The following is a 14,848-nucleotide window of genomic DNA, read 5'->3' on the forward strand; positions in this document are numbered from 1 at the left end:
TTTGCCTCATTTAATACACCGCTATAAGGGCACCATTAGGTGCACGAAGCACATCAAGACAGTACTCGATTTCTTGCCATGTTCGCTGTAGCATAGCCTCATCAGTGGTGGCAATGGCGTCAGTGATCTTTTGCTTGAGATCAGTGATGTCCCGTATCTTTGCTCGATACATGATACCTTTAACATAACCCCATAGAAAGAAGTCCAGAGGAGTGATATCTGGTGAACGAGGTGGCCAGGGTATTGAGCCACCCCTTCCAATCCACTGGTCTGGAAATGTTTGATTTAGGAACCTATGAACATGCAGTCTCCAATGTGGTTGTGCACCATCTTGCTGGAAAATGATGGTTGGTTGCAGGTCATCAAGTTTTGGTGCCACATACTCAGTCAAAAGGTCAAGGTAAACATCTGCAGTAATTGATGTCTCGTTGAAGAAAAATAGACCAATGATTTGATTACACATGATCCTACACCACACATTCATTTCTCGGTGAAATTCCCTAGACACTTGAGGATGTTCTGATCCCCAGATTCTCACATTATGTGCGCTCAGTTTCCCTGAAACATGAAAGGTTGCCTCATCACTAAAACAAACTCGGTTGAGGAACGTTTCATCCTCAGAAATTCGTTCCAGCATGTTAACTGCAAACTCTTTTCGTCTTTGTTTATCATTTGGCGCAAGTGCTTGTATGAGTTGCACTTTGTAAGTGTACAATCGCAAGTTCTTGTGTAGAACTTTGTGCACTGTTGAACGTGGTAGCTGTAAGTCTCTGGCAGCAGTACAGATGGACTTTGTATGAGAACGATCAAAGGCTTGTCGTACACAGTTGACGTTTTCCTCAGACGTTCTTGGTCCTACCTTTATCCAACACTGTCCCTGTCTCCATAAATTTCTTGTGCCGTGCACGAATTGACGGACGTGACGGTGGACTCTTCCATACTTAGTTCTGTAGTTTCACTGAGTCTGTGTATCCAATTTTGTTTCAATAAACCAATACACATTGTGCCTTCTCTTGAGGAGTAGCCACTTTTTAGGGGTTCATTTAACAGTACGTCTCTCATGAACAGGGTACCTGAAATACACAAATTCAATGTGATTACATAGAACAAATTTGATTAATCTGCTTTTGTAATATATTTTTTTACATAGAACAAATTTGATTATGTTAGCCTTCCAGTTCTCAGCAAGTCTTTTGGGATGAGGTTGCTAGGCCCCATGCTCTTCTCTTCTTTGATTGCAACCACCAAATGCAACTAACTACCGGGCACATAATTCACAACTCACTGTAGGTTAACAAAGGCACAGATGGATTTACCAAACCGCGCCCAAGTCGTCCTGGTTCGCTCGAGAAGGTCGGAACCAAGAATCCGACTGTGAGTAATAATATATATATATATATATATATATATATATATATATATATATATATATATATATATATATATATATATATATATATATATATATATATATATATATATATATACACACACATGTACACACACACACACACACAAGGGAATTCTTCCCAAGCAGGGCCGCATACTTTCATCGTGAAATATCATCCGATGTTCACATGTCATGAAGGCAGTCCTTATCAGCCTCGCCGGAGAGTGAGGGGGTCGTTGACGTCATGGGAACGCTGACTGAAAACATGAATTGTGGAACTATGTGGATATTGGCTCTCTGGGGGAAAGTTTGAGAAACATAGCCAGCCATTTTTATTATCCGGTACCGGTCAAGAATTCGAGCAAAAGAATATTTTGGTCGCCTGAGTTGTTATTTCATAGTGAACAATTCCTTAATTTGTTATTCTTTAATATATAATTGGAGAAAAAATCTGTAATATCAACTAATACGGAGAAGAAGAGTTCTTGTATTTTCATTAATTCCTAGAGATAAATAATGACACCACTAAATGACTATATGAGGGTTTCCCAGGAAACAAAACTCTAATGAGTTTTGCCTTAAGGAGACCGACAGGACAAGCAATACTTTCGTGTGCATGACGCAGTTTCTTCGATCTTGAAACCGCAGCGCAGTGCTTTTCCTTCCCGAGACTAAAAGGTTTCTCATAAATGGAATATTCTCCTACGACTAGTTCTTCAAAGCGAAGCTGATTAACGCTTGTTAATTAATATTTTGCAGTCCAACACAGGAACGCCTAGTAACATTTTTGTATTTGATGACGATGTATTCTATCTCAACAGGAACTATTAGCATTGGACTGGGTACGAACAAACTATTAATGCTAGAAAATCCTTTTTAGCCATTTTGTACAACTGGGTTCAATTCCGAGTCGTAACTTTTTATTGCTTGAAATACATGCCACTATTGCATTTTTAATTTTAAGGGCATCCGGATTAACTGACACTTATCTGCTGGCAAGTTGCTTCGAGATGTTTAACAGCATAGAAAACAATTTTAACAAAACCTGACAGGATACGGCAAACAGGTGGCTAGAAGCACTTTTACTGTAACGTTCTTATAAGAAGTAATTAGCAACTCTTCGTAGCCAGACTTACTGCTTGAAGCTGCGCAAGGTTACGCCGTGGCTGCTTGAAGCTGCGCAAGGTTACGCCGTGGCTGCTTGAAGCTGCGCAAGGTTACGCCGTGGATGTAATGTTTATCAAAAGTGGGAAAAATTTAAAAGAGATTCTTCTAAGTACAAATTTTCATTGTTGCCTACAATCAACAGCAGATGCCTAGTAATAACATTGGTCATATTCCTGTTTACAACATGGATTATCGTTGGTATACGTATGAACAAAGTTATAACGTTCTATACGAAGTGTAGAGCAGACCTTGGTCTCGTTCGGGTACCAAACGTGGTCGCTTATCAGCATGGTAATTCACTTCCCGGAATTCCCGAAACCCAGTGTTAGCTCACGTACACTGTACTACTACGAATAAAGTGAGTTAAGCAATCTAGATGTTTAACTCATTAAAGACATCTAATTCATAAATATTGTCCTAAGTAATCTTCAGATTTACTGAAGCATTGACTGAATTGATGAAATTCATCACGGTTACTCTTTTGAAAACAGTCTGAAGACCACGAACTTTATTATTAAGTTTCCACACCATCGGAAAGGTTAAATTATCAAATAGATTAACGGAATGAATCAAAATAGCACACTTCATTTACAATTAAACTCCTTCACAGTAGTCGCAGTGTTTTCCTAAGGTGAACTGAGATAGAATAAGTTAAGAAAAAGAACAAACTTACGAAGGAATGGGATTACCAAAGAAATTGTTATCAGGTAGCCAGATGTCATTATTGTCTATCATCCAGTTACAATATACAATGCCATCATAGATTAATATCTTTTGAGTTCTTAGGAAATGAAATTAGGAAATTGCAGTTATTCCAACAAAGCCGGTGAACCGTAAAAGATGAATACTGCGTAATTACAGTTCTGACTACTGAAAAAAATACTACCGTTCATATACCCTGACGATCAGAAGTGCGGTAGTCCACACGCCTCTCGTTTCCATGTGGGGAATTACCAAGCAAAATTCACAATGCGCGTTGTATGTTTTGCTTGTACGCATTTACTGTCTGTTCAAAAGCACATTTGGCTTTAGATTTATATTCCAGTTCCAAAAGTGTATTTATTTCATGCACGTACGGTATAACGCATATTTAACTTATTTACAGAGAGACATGTAAAGTCATTTACAGAGAGACATGTAAAGCCCCGGCACTGAATAGTAAAATGTCTGTCGTATAGTTGAAGTAACTGCTGATTCTGTGAGAAGAAAGGACAGAGCCTGGTGAGACAATAAACATGAATAACCAGGATTCCCGTATCCTGACACTGACCCATTGCCTAGACCAAATGCTAAATGTTCAGCTAACTATAATCACATTTATGTATGTACGTATGTATGTACAGTATGTGTATATGTGTATGAGAGAGAGAGAGCACGCTAGCGAGCTTGGGTGGGCGTAGTAGCTCAAATCTAACTCGATTTTTTTGCAAATAAAGTTAATTAATCTGAAAAAACTGATTTACTGTGATTTCCGATTTCCACATCTAAAGCTATGTAGAAGTCTATGGCGCATTCAAATTACACTTGACAAATAGTAATGTAAACGTGAAGTCTTTCTCCAAAATATAAATACTGCACAAAAAGGAAGTAAGAGTGAATGCTGACCTGTTTGTTATCTGGACAAACTAAGCATAACTATAAAAAAAAACACTAAAAGAAAAAAAAAACCTTTTCCCAAGAGATTATCTTAAATGATCTGAAAACAGCACCGGTGCTCTACAATATTAAACACGAGAGAGAGAGAGAGAGAGAGAGAGAGAGAGAGAGAGAGAGAGAGAGAATGAACGACAGTCACTTGAAGAACTACATTATCATCTACAAAATTCCCAAAAGTAAAATATTTTCACTGGGGAAAACAGACTTCAGCAACACATAGCATAATGAACAGCAACGGGTTTAACAATTTACAGCTGTTTCAGTTATTCGATTCATAGCGTGAACCAGAATAGATATTTTTCACAACACTGAGACTACAGAACTAACCTTGACTTACGTAACAGCTGTTTCATAGCTTAAGGCTAAAGAGCATCTGTAACCCAGATACTTAGTGAAAGTGGTTACCCTGTGGATATCGAATGATAACATATTTCTTATAATGTAAATATGAATATAAATATTTTTCTAAAAGAAATTAATGACCGTTATACTCCTGAAATATCAAAAGTTATTTACAACAAAACATGGTTTTAATTTTTTTTCTCTTTTTTTCCCAAAAATCTTCCTGTATGTTAAAGAAATTTTCCTTTAATACCAGAAGAAACGGCCAGACTGTTACTGCATAGAGGGTTGAGATTGACTCCTCCATTCAAAAGATTGCATAATTAGGCTTACCTTTTTCTATTACATCAAAAAACTTTCTTAGTGAGAAGGGATATATGTCAATTATATCACCTAGTCTCATCAAAGGAACAGGGGAGGACGGAAATTCCAGATTTAATAGGTTACAGCAAGAAGGGAGAATCAAGACAACTCTTTAGTTCAATCCACACATGAATCAAAGAAATTCGTGTATATCAAGCAGTAAAATGCACACATTTATCGAAAATGTGCAGTATAAGTGCATGTAAATGTGGAACTGTCTTGTAATGTTGAACTTAACATTTTCATGAAGCAATCATCTTCAGGAAGATGGGGTTACTAGGCTAACCATTAAGATAATCTCTTAAAACAGGAAGATGGGGTTACTAGGCTAACCGTTAAGATAATCTCTTAAAACCTTGCTAGTTAACTAGACAACATGAAAAGCACATTATGTTGCTGCAAAATAATAAGAAAAAGAAATAAATCTTAAATATATATCTAATTTAAATTAGAATATGAGCTCATCAACAATCAGTTTGAATGTTTGCCTGCTGCTGCGTTACACTTGCCTTGGTTTTTTCCTTTCTGCAAAATGACAGCAGTGCTTTAAATATAGTTTAAGACAAAGAAATACAGGAGAATGTGTAAAAATATGAACTATTTACAAAGCACAATAGAATGTCGTACTTCTGCCATATGCACTTGTATAAATATTCAGTAAGGACAATGATTTATTTATAGATTGTAGTTAAATATATCAAGCACTGGGTAGTAAGGACAGCAGACTTGGTCTTCAGTGCCGAAGTCCATAGGATTCCAAACCCCTTCCTCCTCTTCCTGTACTGTCCTAACCCAGAGTCAATATAGATATTGGCTCTGTCCTAACCGATAGGACTTAAAGACCGCATGTGTCAGTGTCACAATATTTAAATGTTTGTGCTGTCAAGCATCTCAAGATACTACCACTGCAGTCGTTGTTCTTATGATATAAGGACTCGCTCGATTGCCCTTGGCATTTAAGCCCTCTGTTGTGAACACAGCCTTGTAGTCAAAATGTCCCCTATTATCAAAGTCCATAGGATACAGTTGTTTCCCCTCATAAAAGCACATTGATCAGTGGTTCCCCATAAAACCTTTGGTTCCCCTATAAAAGCCCATACTGAAACTTTTTGTTAAGTCACTTGTAATGCATTTATTACTCAACAACATTCAGTCAATTTTAATTTCTTCCAGAACAGAGAACAGAACAGAATATAAAATTTAGGCCAAAGCCCAAGCACTGAAATCTCTGAGGTCATTCAGTGTTGAAGGTGAAACTGAGTAAAAAGGTTTTAAAGGTGTAACAGGAGGAAAACCTTGCAGTTGCACCATGAAACATTTGTCAGGAGAGGGTGAAAAGTAAGATGGAAGAAAGAAAATAAGAATGGAGGTACAGTGAAGGGAGAGAAAAGGGTTGCAGCTAGGGGCCAGAGGGATGCTGCAAAAAACCTTAAGTAATGCCTACGGTACACTGCGTGAGGTGTACTGACAGCACTACCCCTCTACGGAGATTTCTTTTTCATGTGAATGTGTGTACAGTATCAGCATGTAAGTTTTACTGTACACATTCCAGTTGCATATTCCTCAGCATGTACTTTTTAATTTGGCACATTTAGTGTATTCTGTGATATGCATTTTTGTGAACTTAAGAACTACTTTTTCTTTTATTGTGACAGAATAGTATAAAACGAGCAAGAGAAACAGAACACAGGGCGATGAGGTGGCTGACGCTACTGCTGGTCCTGGGGTTGCTATGCCAGGTACCCCCACCTACATCTTCACTGGAGCTGGACTTGGATGATAATGTTGGTAAGACATAATTTATCTGTTAGTGAAGGCCAGTTACCAGTAGTTGGACTTAGATGATAATGTTGGTAAGACATTTATCTGTTAAAGGCAGCCAGTAAAATAAGTAAATCAATACCTTTCCATGCATGAAGGAAAAGTAAAAAGAAAGCATAGAGGGAGCATATTGGCAAAGCCAATTTTTATGTTAAATGGAAGCTGTCTAGGTTGAAAACTTTTAACAGACTTCTTGCATGTGATCAGTTTATGTTGCAAATAGGACAGAGCCCATAGCTACCTGGTATACGTCTAAGAGTTTGATGAAGTACAGAAAAATTCTTTTAATGTTTTATTTTTCTCTGACTGTACACTTGAAATTTTCTTTCAGTGAAAAGCATTGTGGACCTACTTACCCCAATTTTAGGAGGAGATGTTGAGGGAGCGCTCCAAGGATTCATTAACATTGGTCAGATTGGCATGGGTGTTGCAAAGTTTATCAATATCATCTCCAGTCAGGTGTGTGTCTTTTTATGTATGTGATTCTTAGTCATCATCAGACTTTGTAAGAGGTGCTTTATACAGGCTAAGTCTTGACCAGCTGTTATAAAAGTGTACTTTCTACTTCCCATAAGGGGTACCACTTACAGTGGGCCTATTTAGCTTATTGCAGGTAATACTGCATGTTCCCTTTGGGCTCTTTCTACTTAGCTGTCCAATGCCTTTAACTTAACCTTTTCACCTCCTTTAAGAACAAATCCTTTGAGCAAGCCCAATGACTCTAAAAGTGGGATTAAATATATTTAGATATAATATGTACATATCATTTAAGGTCTACTTTTTTTTGTCAGTGTCATACAAGAGCTATAAATCTGACTTAGGAATCTTACGCACATGCATAAACTTTAGTGCAATAAATTGAGCAACATTAGAAGATGATTTACTATTCCTTTTATTGTTTTATTTTAAATTACTTTAAATAATTATAGTGCACAATTATGTATCTTGAAGCTTTGTTTAACTTACAATTTTATGCTAATCAAAAGATTCTGTATTAACTACTACTACCAAAAATTTCAAGCTTTTTTCAAAACTATAGTGAATTCCAATACTTGCAGGTGTTCAATGTTTCCCTAGCAGATATGAACTTTGGATCTTATATTCCCATGGCAGATCGAAAGATTCTTGCCATGTTTGAGTTGCTGTCTCGAAGACTTGATCAAATGGAACATGGGGTAAGATAGAAAATAACTGTGGTACATGTACTTTTATAACTTGACAAATATCTCAAACAGGGTAACTGTAATTCCTATATTTATTATTTGCAGTTATTGTTATCAGACAGCCTCCAGCTTACAACATTGTGCTATTCTGTAGGTCCATGGAATTGCCAACTCCCTTAGAGATTTGACCGATGGAATGCAAGATATGGTTCGATGGGAAATTGCCCTTGACACAATGGAAGAGTACATGCGACCCATACACACGCTTTATAAGCGATTCCTTCTCTACCAGGAACTTAAAGATAAGGTGAGCTCTTATAGTATTTTCTTCTAAATAAAGTTATCATAAACATTTGATGAAGCAAAACTGATATTCATATTCAAAGAGGAATTAAATCCTTTTAAATTGCATTTCTAAAACATCAACTGAAATTTTATTCAGCACAAGCACTGTACTTGTAAGATTTAACATGTTTTTGTAGAACAGGGCCTCACTTCAAGTTTTATATATGATTGTGCACATAGTATGGTAAATGTTTTTACAGTTTCTTAAAATCTTTTCTTACTGGGAGTTTCTGTATTTCAAATATGCTGTATATGGAAAGAAAAATAATATCTTTCCAGATTGAAGACCACACCTTAATGGACTTTGCAAACCAGGTAGTTTCTCATGATACCCATTCCATTATGTCCCTCATGGCACACCTCCATAGTATGGCAGTACCTGATGCATCCCTTCGCAGTGGGTCTCCAATTCGCAGTCCTTCTGATGTAATTGACTGAGCTTTTCATATTGTTTTAGCTTTAAGACTATACAAGTTTAGAAGAAATATAAATAAATTTTACTGATAATGTTTGGATATGATATTTTTTAAGAAATATAATTAAGGTAACTTAATTGGAGGATCAGCTATACTTCACACAAAAATGTAGGAAACACTATCAGACTGTTATTTTGCTACAGTCACACTGATGACTCTTAATGAATTGCCTCTTTTGTGCCTGAAGTCATCTGGAAGGAAATTAACAGAAACATAACTAGCAACTTAAAAATGCTTTATAGTAATTCAAAACTTATTTTTTCAACAGGCACTATCAAGCTTGAATAATCCCAAAGATGTTTATTTTGTACCAAAAAAAGTGCCCCAGAAAGTATCAAGAACACTTGAACTCAAAGAAAAACGAATGAAGGGTTCTAGAAGTACTGATGAAAAGATGGGGCAGTTCTTATTCAGACCTAGCTTGTTTGAAATGTTACACCAAGCTATAAAGGTGAGTCTAGTAATGGAGAGTGGAGATGAATGAAATTTAGCATTCATTTTCTGTGACAGAGGTTGAGAAATGAATGTATTAAGAAAAATAAAATGTTAAAAGAGAAGAAAGTGAGCCTAATATTACTCAGAATATTTTTTTGTTCATAAAATATTGGCTTTGCATTAAAGTATATAGGACTATGGGTATCTAGTTTACGAATAAAAGGGCATTTAACTTCTTCAAGGTCTTTTCCACGAGAATATAGTAATTTTTCTCCATCTCACCACTTTTAGCTCTTATGCAAGCTGGGCATCAGAAATCCCTTACTCTATTCAAATTGTAATCCTATGTGCATATTGCATTTGCTGCACAATATTATATTCATGCTTACACCACATCTGCAGTACCACTTGGTCATTTTCCCTACAACACCATCTCCTTTCCTTCCTTTCCAGTCACCATAATCTTGGTTGTTGTATACTGTATAATGATATTCAGCCATCTGCTTTCCATTTCACTCTTGTATCTTTTAAACATCATCGGATTCTGCTGTTAACATTAAATCCACAGTATAGAGTATTCTTAGTACAGTAGTTTCCCTTTAAGAACTCTTGGTGGCTTCCATAATTATTATTAGGAATCGTAAAGGGCTCATTCTTGACCTTTAATGGATTCCAAGACCTTTAATGGACTCCACCCTTATCTCCAGTTTTTGGATATACCATACCTGACTGTTGTTATTTGAGATCTGTGTTATGATATAGTAATATCAATTGTCCACTGTAGTCTTTCTGGTAAACTCTGCTTAACAATGTGCTTCTAACTGCTTGTCTTGGTACTGTGAAATGGCTCCTCAAGATAAGTGCAAACATATGAAAGAACTTATTTTTGTGAAGGGTGTTTCTGCACTGCAGTTACATCATTGTAAAGATTGACTCTGTTGTCAGTGTTCTAGGCACAAGGCCAACCTGACACTTGTTAAATTTTAACATTTTTCTGAACCTTTCTTCCAACACCTTTTCCAGCTTTCATATTGTGCTCCTGCTTCACTACACCTATAGTTTCTCTAATTTAGTGTTCATGTATCATCTTTTCCTTGATATATATTGCTGATGTAATATTCTTTCCCCTTCTTGTCCCATCTCCTTTATGATACAGTATTTCCAGATGCAGAATTGTGGTGAAATTCTCAATGACTTGCTCTCCAGCCATTTTTAACAAATTGCATGATATTCCATTGTACATTTTCAGTGTTTTACTAAACCAATATGAACAAAATACTTTCTTTTGATATTTTCCATCAGTTTAGCATATTAAAAGGAAGAATGGTAAGAACAGAAAAAGGAAATTAAATGTTAAAGTGAAAACTAAGCACAAATAGACCTGAGTTGAGCAGTGAATGAAAGCTCATGTTTTTACAGAGGGCAGCAGAAGCCAACCATTATCATACATGTTGAATACTACAAATAATTATATATGTTTAAAATAATTTACTTAACAATAGCTTACAAATTTCTTAGTACAGTATGGTATTTGCATTGTTCATATGGTATAACAATTACAAAACTAATCATTTTCAGGCCTAATTGGTAGAACACATAAAAAATCTGCAAAATTGTTAAACCAAAAAGCTTGGGAGCATAAATGTGAGGTGTCTGCACACTTCTGGAAAGTATTGTACATTTACACAATATCATAAACAATCAGCTTGGCCAGGTTAAAAGATTGGCAAAAGTGTTGACTAGATAGTAACATAACAGATTTGTGTACATTATGTTCAGAAGTCAGAAATTGGGAAGGGAAATTATAGGAGAGCACAATTATAATTGGAAAAATCTGGTAAAACCGTGATTGGAGGATACCAGGTAAATGAGATGGTTAAGATGTTTAGTTTTGTTCATTTTATTCATGCTCTCTGCACATGCTGTCAGTGCTCTATGACCAAAGCGTGTGTGTGTGTGTGTGTGTGTGTGTGTGTGTGTGTGTGTGTGTGTGTGTGTGTGTGTGTGTGAGAGAGAGAGAGAGAGAGAGAGAGAGAGAGAGAGAGAGAGAGAGAGAGAGAGAGAGAGAGAAAGCTATGTAGCAGAGGATGATGAATGCAAAAAAAAAAAAAAAAAAAAAAAAAATTTTTTTTACAGAGAAACAGAAGGTAGAAATAGGAGACAAAATTTGAAGTGAAAAGGTTATTTTGGTGTTTGACATTCCCCCAACATCTGTTTTATCAGGACATGTAGCTAGGAAGTTTGATTATAATTTGACATCAAGAGTGGAGGCTGATTTTTAGTTCAAGATTTCAGGCTATGTTGACAGGTTGGCATTCCAAGTAGTTTTCACCCCATGAAATTAGGTACAAAACCCTCCCCTGGTCCTAACTGTGTTCATGTCAGCACCTGAGCATACATGGATTTTTATGCTTCACCCTTATGAGCTTTTAGTTGTCAATCTCCTACAATAAGAAACTAATTTTAAGACATTTTTAATTCCAGAGTAGTGACAAGTGTAGATTAAAGCAGTCACCCCAGCAACTGGTGAATGGTCTTCATGTATTAATTTCTCTCACAGAAGCTAGAGGTTATGCCATGTTGGAATTTGCATGGATGATCCTAAGGGTATATAATGAAGGTTAGTTTTTAATTATATTTCACTTTTGGACCCTGTTGTTAGTGGTGGCATCTTGGATAGACATGCAATCCCTAACAATAGGCCTAATACATACATTAAAATTCTTATATATTTGATCAATATTTTGGAGATAATTGTAACTATTGGTAGAGATTATAGCAGATGATCTTAAATGAAAACTATAACAAACTGAGTGTGTCATGGTTACTTTCTAGTACAGTTTTCCAAGCTTATGGTGTTAGCAAGTAACTTCTTGACTGAGTGTTGTTATTACAGTTCATATTTTAAAATATACATGTTTATAGAATTTTCTTTTTACAAAGAGCAAAAATCCTATCCTTTTCAAATGAATGTCTTTGAAGTGAGAAATAAATAAACTGATGGTTATACCAAAATAATGGTTTATAATAGCTAAATATAAAATTATTTCAAATATTTCTGTGCGTTGTAAATGTTAGTTTACAGTGCAACTTATTTCCACTGGGGTTGTTTTAGAAGGAAGCACATTTATTTAATGTACCTAATTTCACAAAATTTACCCTACTGTGGATGGTACTACGAGGTTCTTTTCAGTGATTCTTCAGCCACCAGCCATATAACTTTCTGCCTATTGCTTTTCATCCATTCCCTCTGGTCCAGCTTCTTCAACTTTATTTGGTCTGTCTACTGTTCCCATTTGAGAATAAATTCTACAGATGAGCCCTGTTAGTCTCAAGTTGTGGATTATTGGCTTCAGTAAACTACTTTAGTAAATAAAATATAGTCCCAAACATGGAGAACTTATTGCCATAGTAAATAAAATATAGTCCCAAACATGGAAAACTTATTGCCATTGTTTGTTCCAAATCATTCATAGAGACAACTGTCTATCATTATGGCTCACATGTATGCCGAAGGCCATAATTAGCCTTAGCCCAACCCCAGCCCGCCAGAAATCCAAATGCAGCTATATTTGCGCTGAGTAAAGTATCACCTAAACTTAACAGACTTCAACTTATCAGATTTCATTACTTATCAGCTATGTCAGTCTGGAAAAAAACAATAATCTGGAAAGCATACTTGAGATATTGAAAGCCAACAATGCTTGGTTTTTAAACCTGTAACTGTGGATTCTTCATTTCCAGAGTAACTAACACGTCATGTGTTTGTCCGCCACACACAAACTGTTTAGGTTTTTGTCAAACTTTGGTTTACCATTTCTGTAAGCTTCCTTCTTTTAATCTTTTAATTCTGCTGAAGTCAAATGCTTCCATTTACTTGCTCCTTTTATGCCTTTGCAAATTAACAAAATTCACTCACCCATCCTGTCACACTTCCATTAATATAAAACAAAGAAATGAGACCCTAACCCAGTGGTAAAAAAACCCACTGCCAAAGCCACCCTAATAGTCACCTACTGACAGAGTACTTAGACATGGAGAGGAGCATGCAGGCATGAAGTTTTTTACTCACTCATTCTCTAGAATTTTACTCAGTTCTTTTGCAGTAATTCCACAGATGTTACTACTGTAACAGTTTAGATGCTGTCTAAGGATTTCGTGGAGCTTTTTACAAGGTATCAAAGTTGTGAGAAATCATGAAAGATGTATCTAGAAGCATAAAAAACCAAGATTATTGATACTTAAGGAATAAACACAAATTGCCCTTTGAGGTGTGGCCCTGAAGGGTGTCTTTTGGAGGGGGGGAAGGCTGAAACTCAGGAATGTAACCAGTAATCAACTTTCAGGTCTAAACAAGTCACCAGATCAACTTTCTCTTACAGGTAACTTTACTGTTGAACGGGACGTAGCTCAGCGTTTATATATGCAGTATTCTGAAGACTTGTTAAAGGAAGCACACAAAACACTTTCAGATGAAGACAGGGATTTCTACCAGTGTGATCCTGATAAGCACATCAGTGGGGACACCTATGTTCAATTTACTGAACTTCTGCAGGTAGCTCTTTACATTAATTTTAAGCACTTTCTATGCAGAGCATTTAGTAATGATATATGGAACAGAATGATAAAATAGTCCATATTACTATAATTTTTTTTACTTGTGATAAGGTTCTTAATTACTATAAGTCTTAACATTATCTTTATTTTAGGGATACATTGAAAATGAAGTTGATATGAACAGCGGTGGCTCTTGTACCCAGACTTGTGGCTACTATAAACATACCAAAAGTGAAGGTTGCTACTTACCAACAAGGCAATACTGTGGACAACATCGTCGTTGTCGCGGTACAATTCATGATTGTAAGTTCTATGATGCAGATGCTTGGGTTTGTCTCTCAAAAAATCCATATCGTCGCTATGATTATATAAAATATGAGAGTGGCCTAAGATTAGGAACAATGAATACTTGCAGTGGGACAACCATGAAAGTGGATTCATGGTGGCGTTGGTTTGTTCACTGCAGTTACTGCCTGTGTTTGTGTGATGATGGGGAATCGCCAACTACTGATCGTTTCATCAGCCTTATGCCTGCTTTCAGTGATACGCGAAATAACATGGTGAGTAAACCTACTATGCATTTATGAGGGCTTTGTAGTTTATATATGGTAGGTATTATGTAAAGACTTCCCTTATCATTTCAAGTATAGTACTTTGCTTCCATGAGAAGCCTTTCTTGGTGGGTTGTAGGTACATACTGTATATCAAAGTGCTTTTCCTTTGTCCATTCACTCTCCAGCTGTATCCCTTTGTACCTCTCACTTCCATTTTTCCATTCTCCCACCTTTGTCTACTTCTTGAACTTTGTATATTCCCTGCTTCCATAAAGATGAAATATTTATTATTACTGTACTTACTTCACTCAACAAACTCAGAGAATGCTTTAGAAATACTGTATCCTCACAGTTGCCATAAATATACCTTCCTCAGATATGGAATATGCCTTTTAAACATAGCCTTCTTCAGTGATATAGGGAAGAATATATATGAAAATTTGTCAGATTATGCTAACATTATTATTATTAAAGAGAATGGCAGCATCAGTGGAATTGATTTTATATATGGTCTTCTCAATTCTTCTTATTTTCTTCTCATCAGGGCTGATATTTGTTAAAAACTGGCCAATGTTCATA

The 14,848-nt window shown here is 36.2% G+C and overlaps 1 protein-coding gene across 1 annotated transcript in view; it reads left to right on the plus strand.

Annotated features, from left to right (window-relative positions):
• Nucleotides 1-14,848, plus strand: part of LOC136847679 (uncharacterized) — an 89,243-nt gene that overhangs the window by 28,651 nt on the left and 45,744 nt on the right. Inside the window, exons 2-10 of the mRNA XM_067119475.1 lie at nt 6,579-6,706; nt 7,071-7,198; nt 7,798-7,914; nt 8,057-8,209; nt 8,527-8,673; nt 8,992-9,174; nt 11,643-11,778; nt 13,541-13,713; nt 13,868-14,275. Coding sequence (XP_066975576.1) covers nt 6,613-6,706; nt 7,071-7,198; nt 7,798-7,914; nt 8,057-8,209; nt 8,527-8,673; nt 8,992-9,174; nt 11,643-11,778; nt 13,541-13,713; nt 13,868-14,275 — 1,539 coding nt within the window. The 5' untranslated portion in view covers nt 6,579-6,612. The remainder of the gene's footprint in view (nt 1-6,578; nt 6,707-7,070; nt 7,199-7,797; nt 7,915-8,056; nt 8,210-8,526; nt 8,674-8,991; nt 9,175-11,642; nt 11,779-13,540; nt 13,714-13,867; nt 14,276-14,848) is intronic.

Source organism: Macrobrachium rosenbergii, chromosome 17 (genome assembly GCF_040412425.1).
Source record: "Macrobrachium rosenbergii isolate ZJJX-2024 chromosome 17, ASM4041242v1, whole genome shotgun sequence".
In the NCBI taxonomy this organism is placed as follows: Eukaryota; Metazoa; Arthropoda; class Malacostraca; order Decapoda; family Palaemonidae; genus Macrobrachium; species Macrobrachium rosenbergii.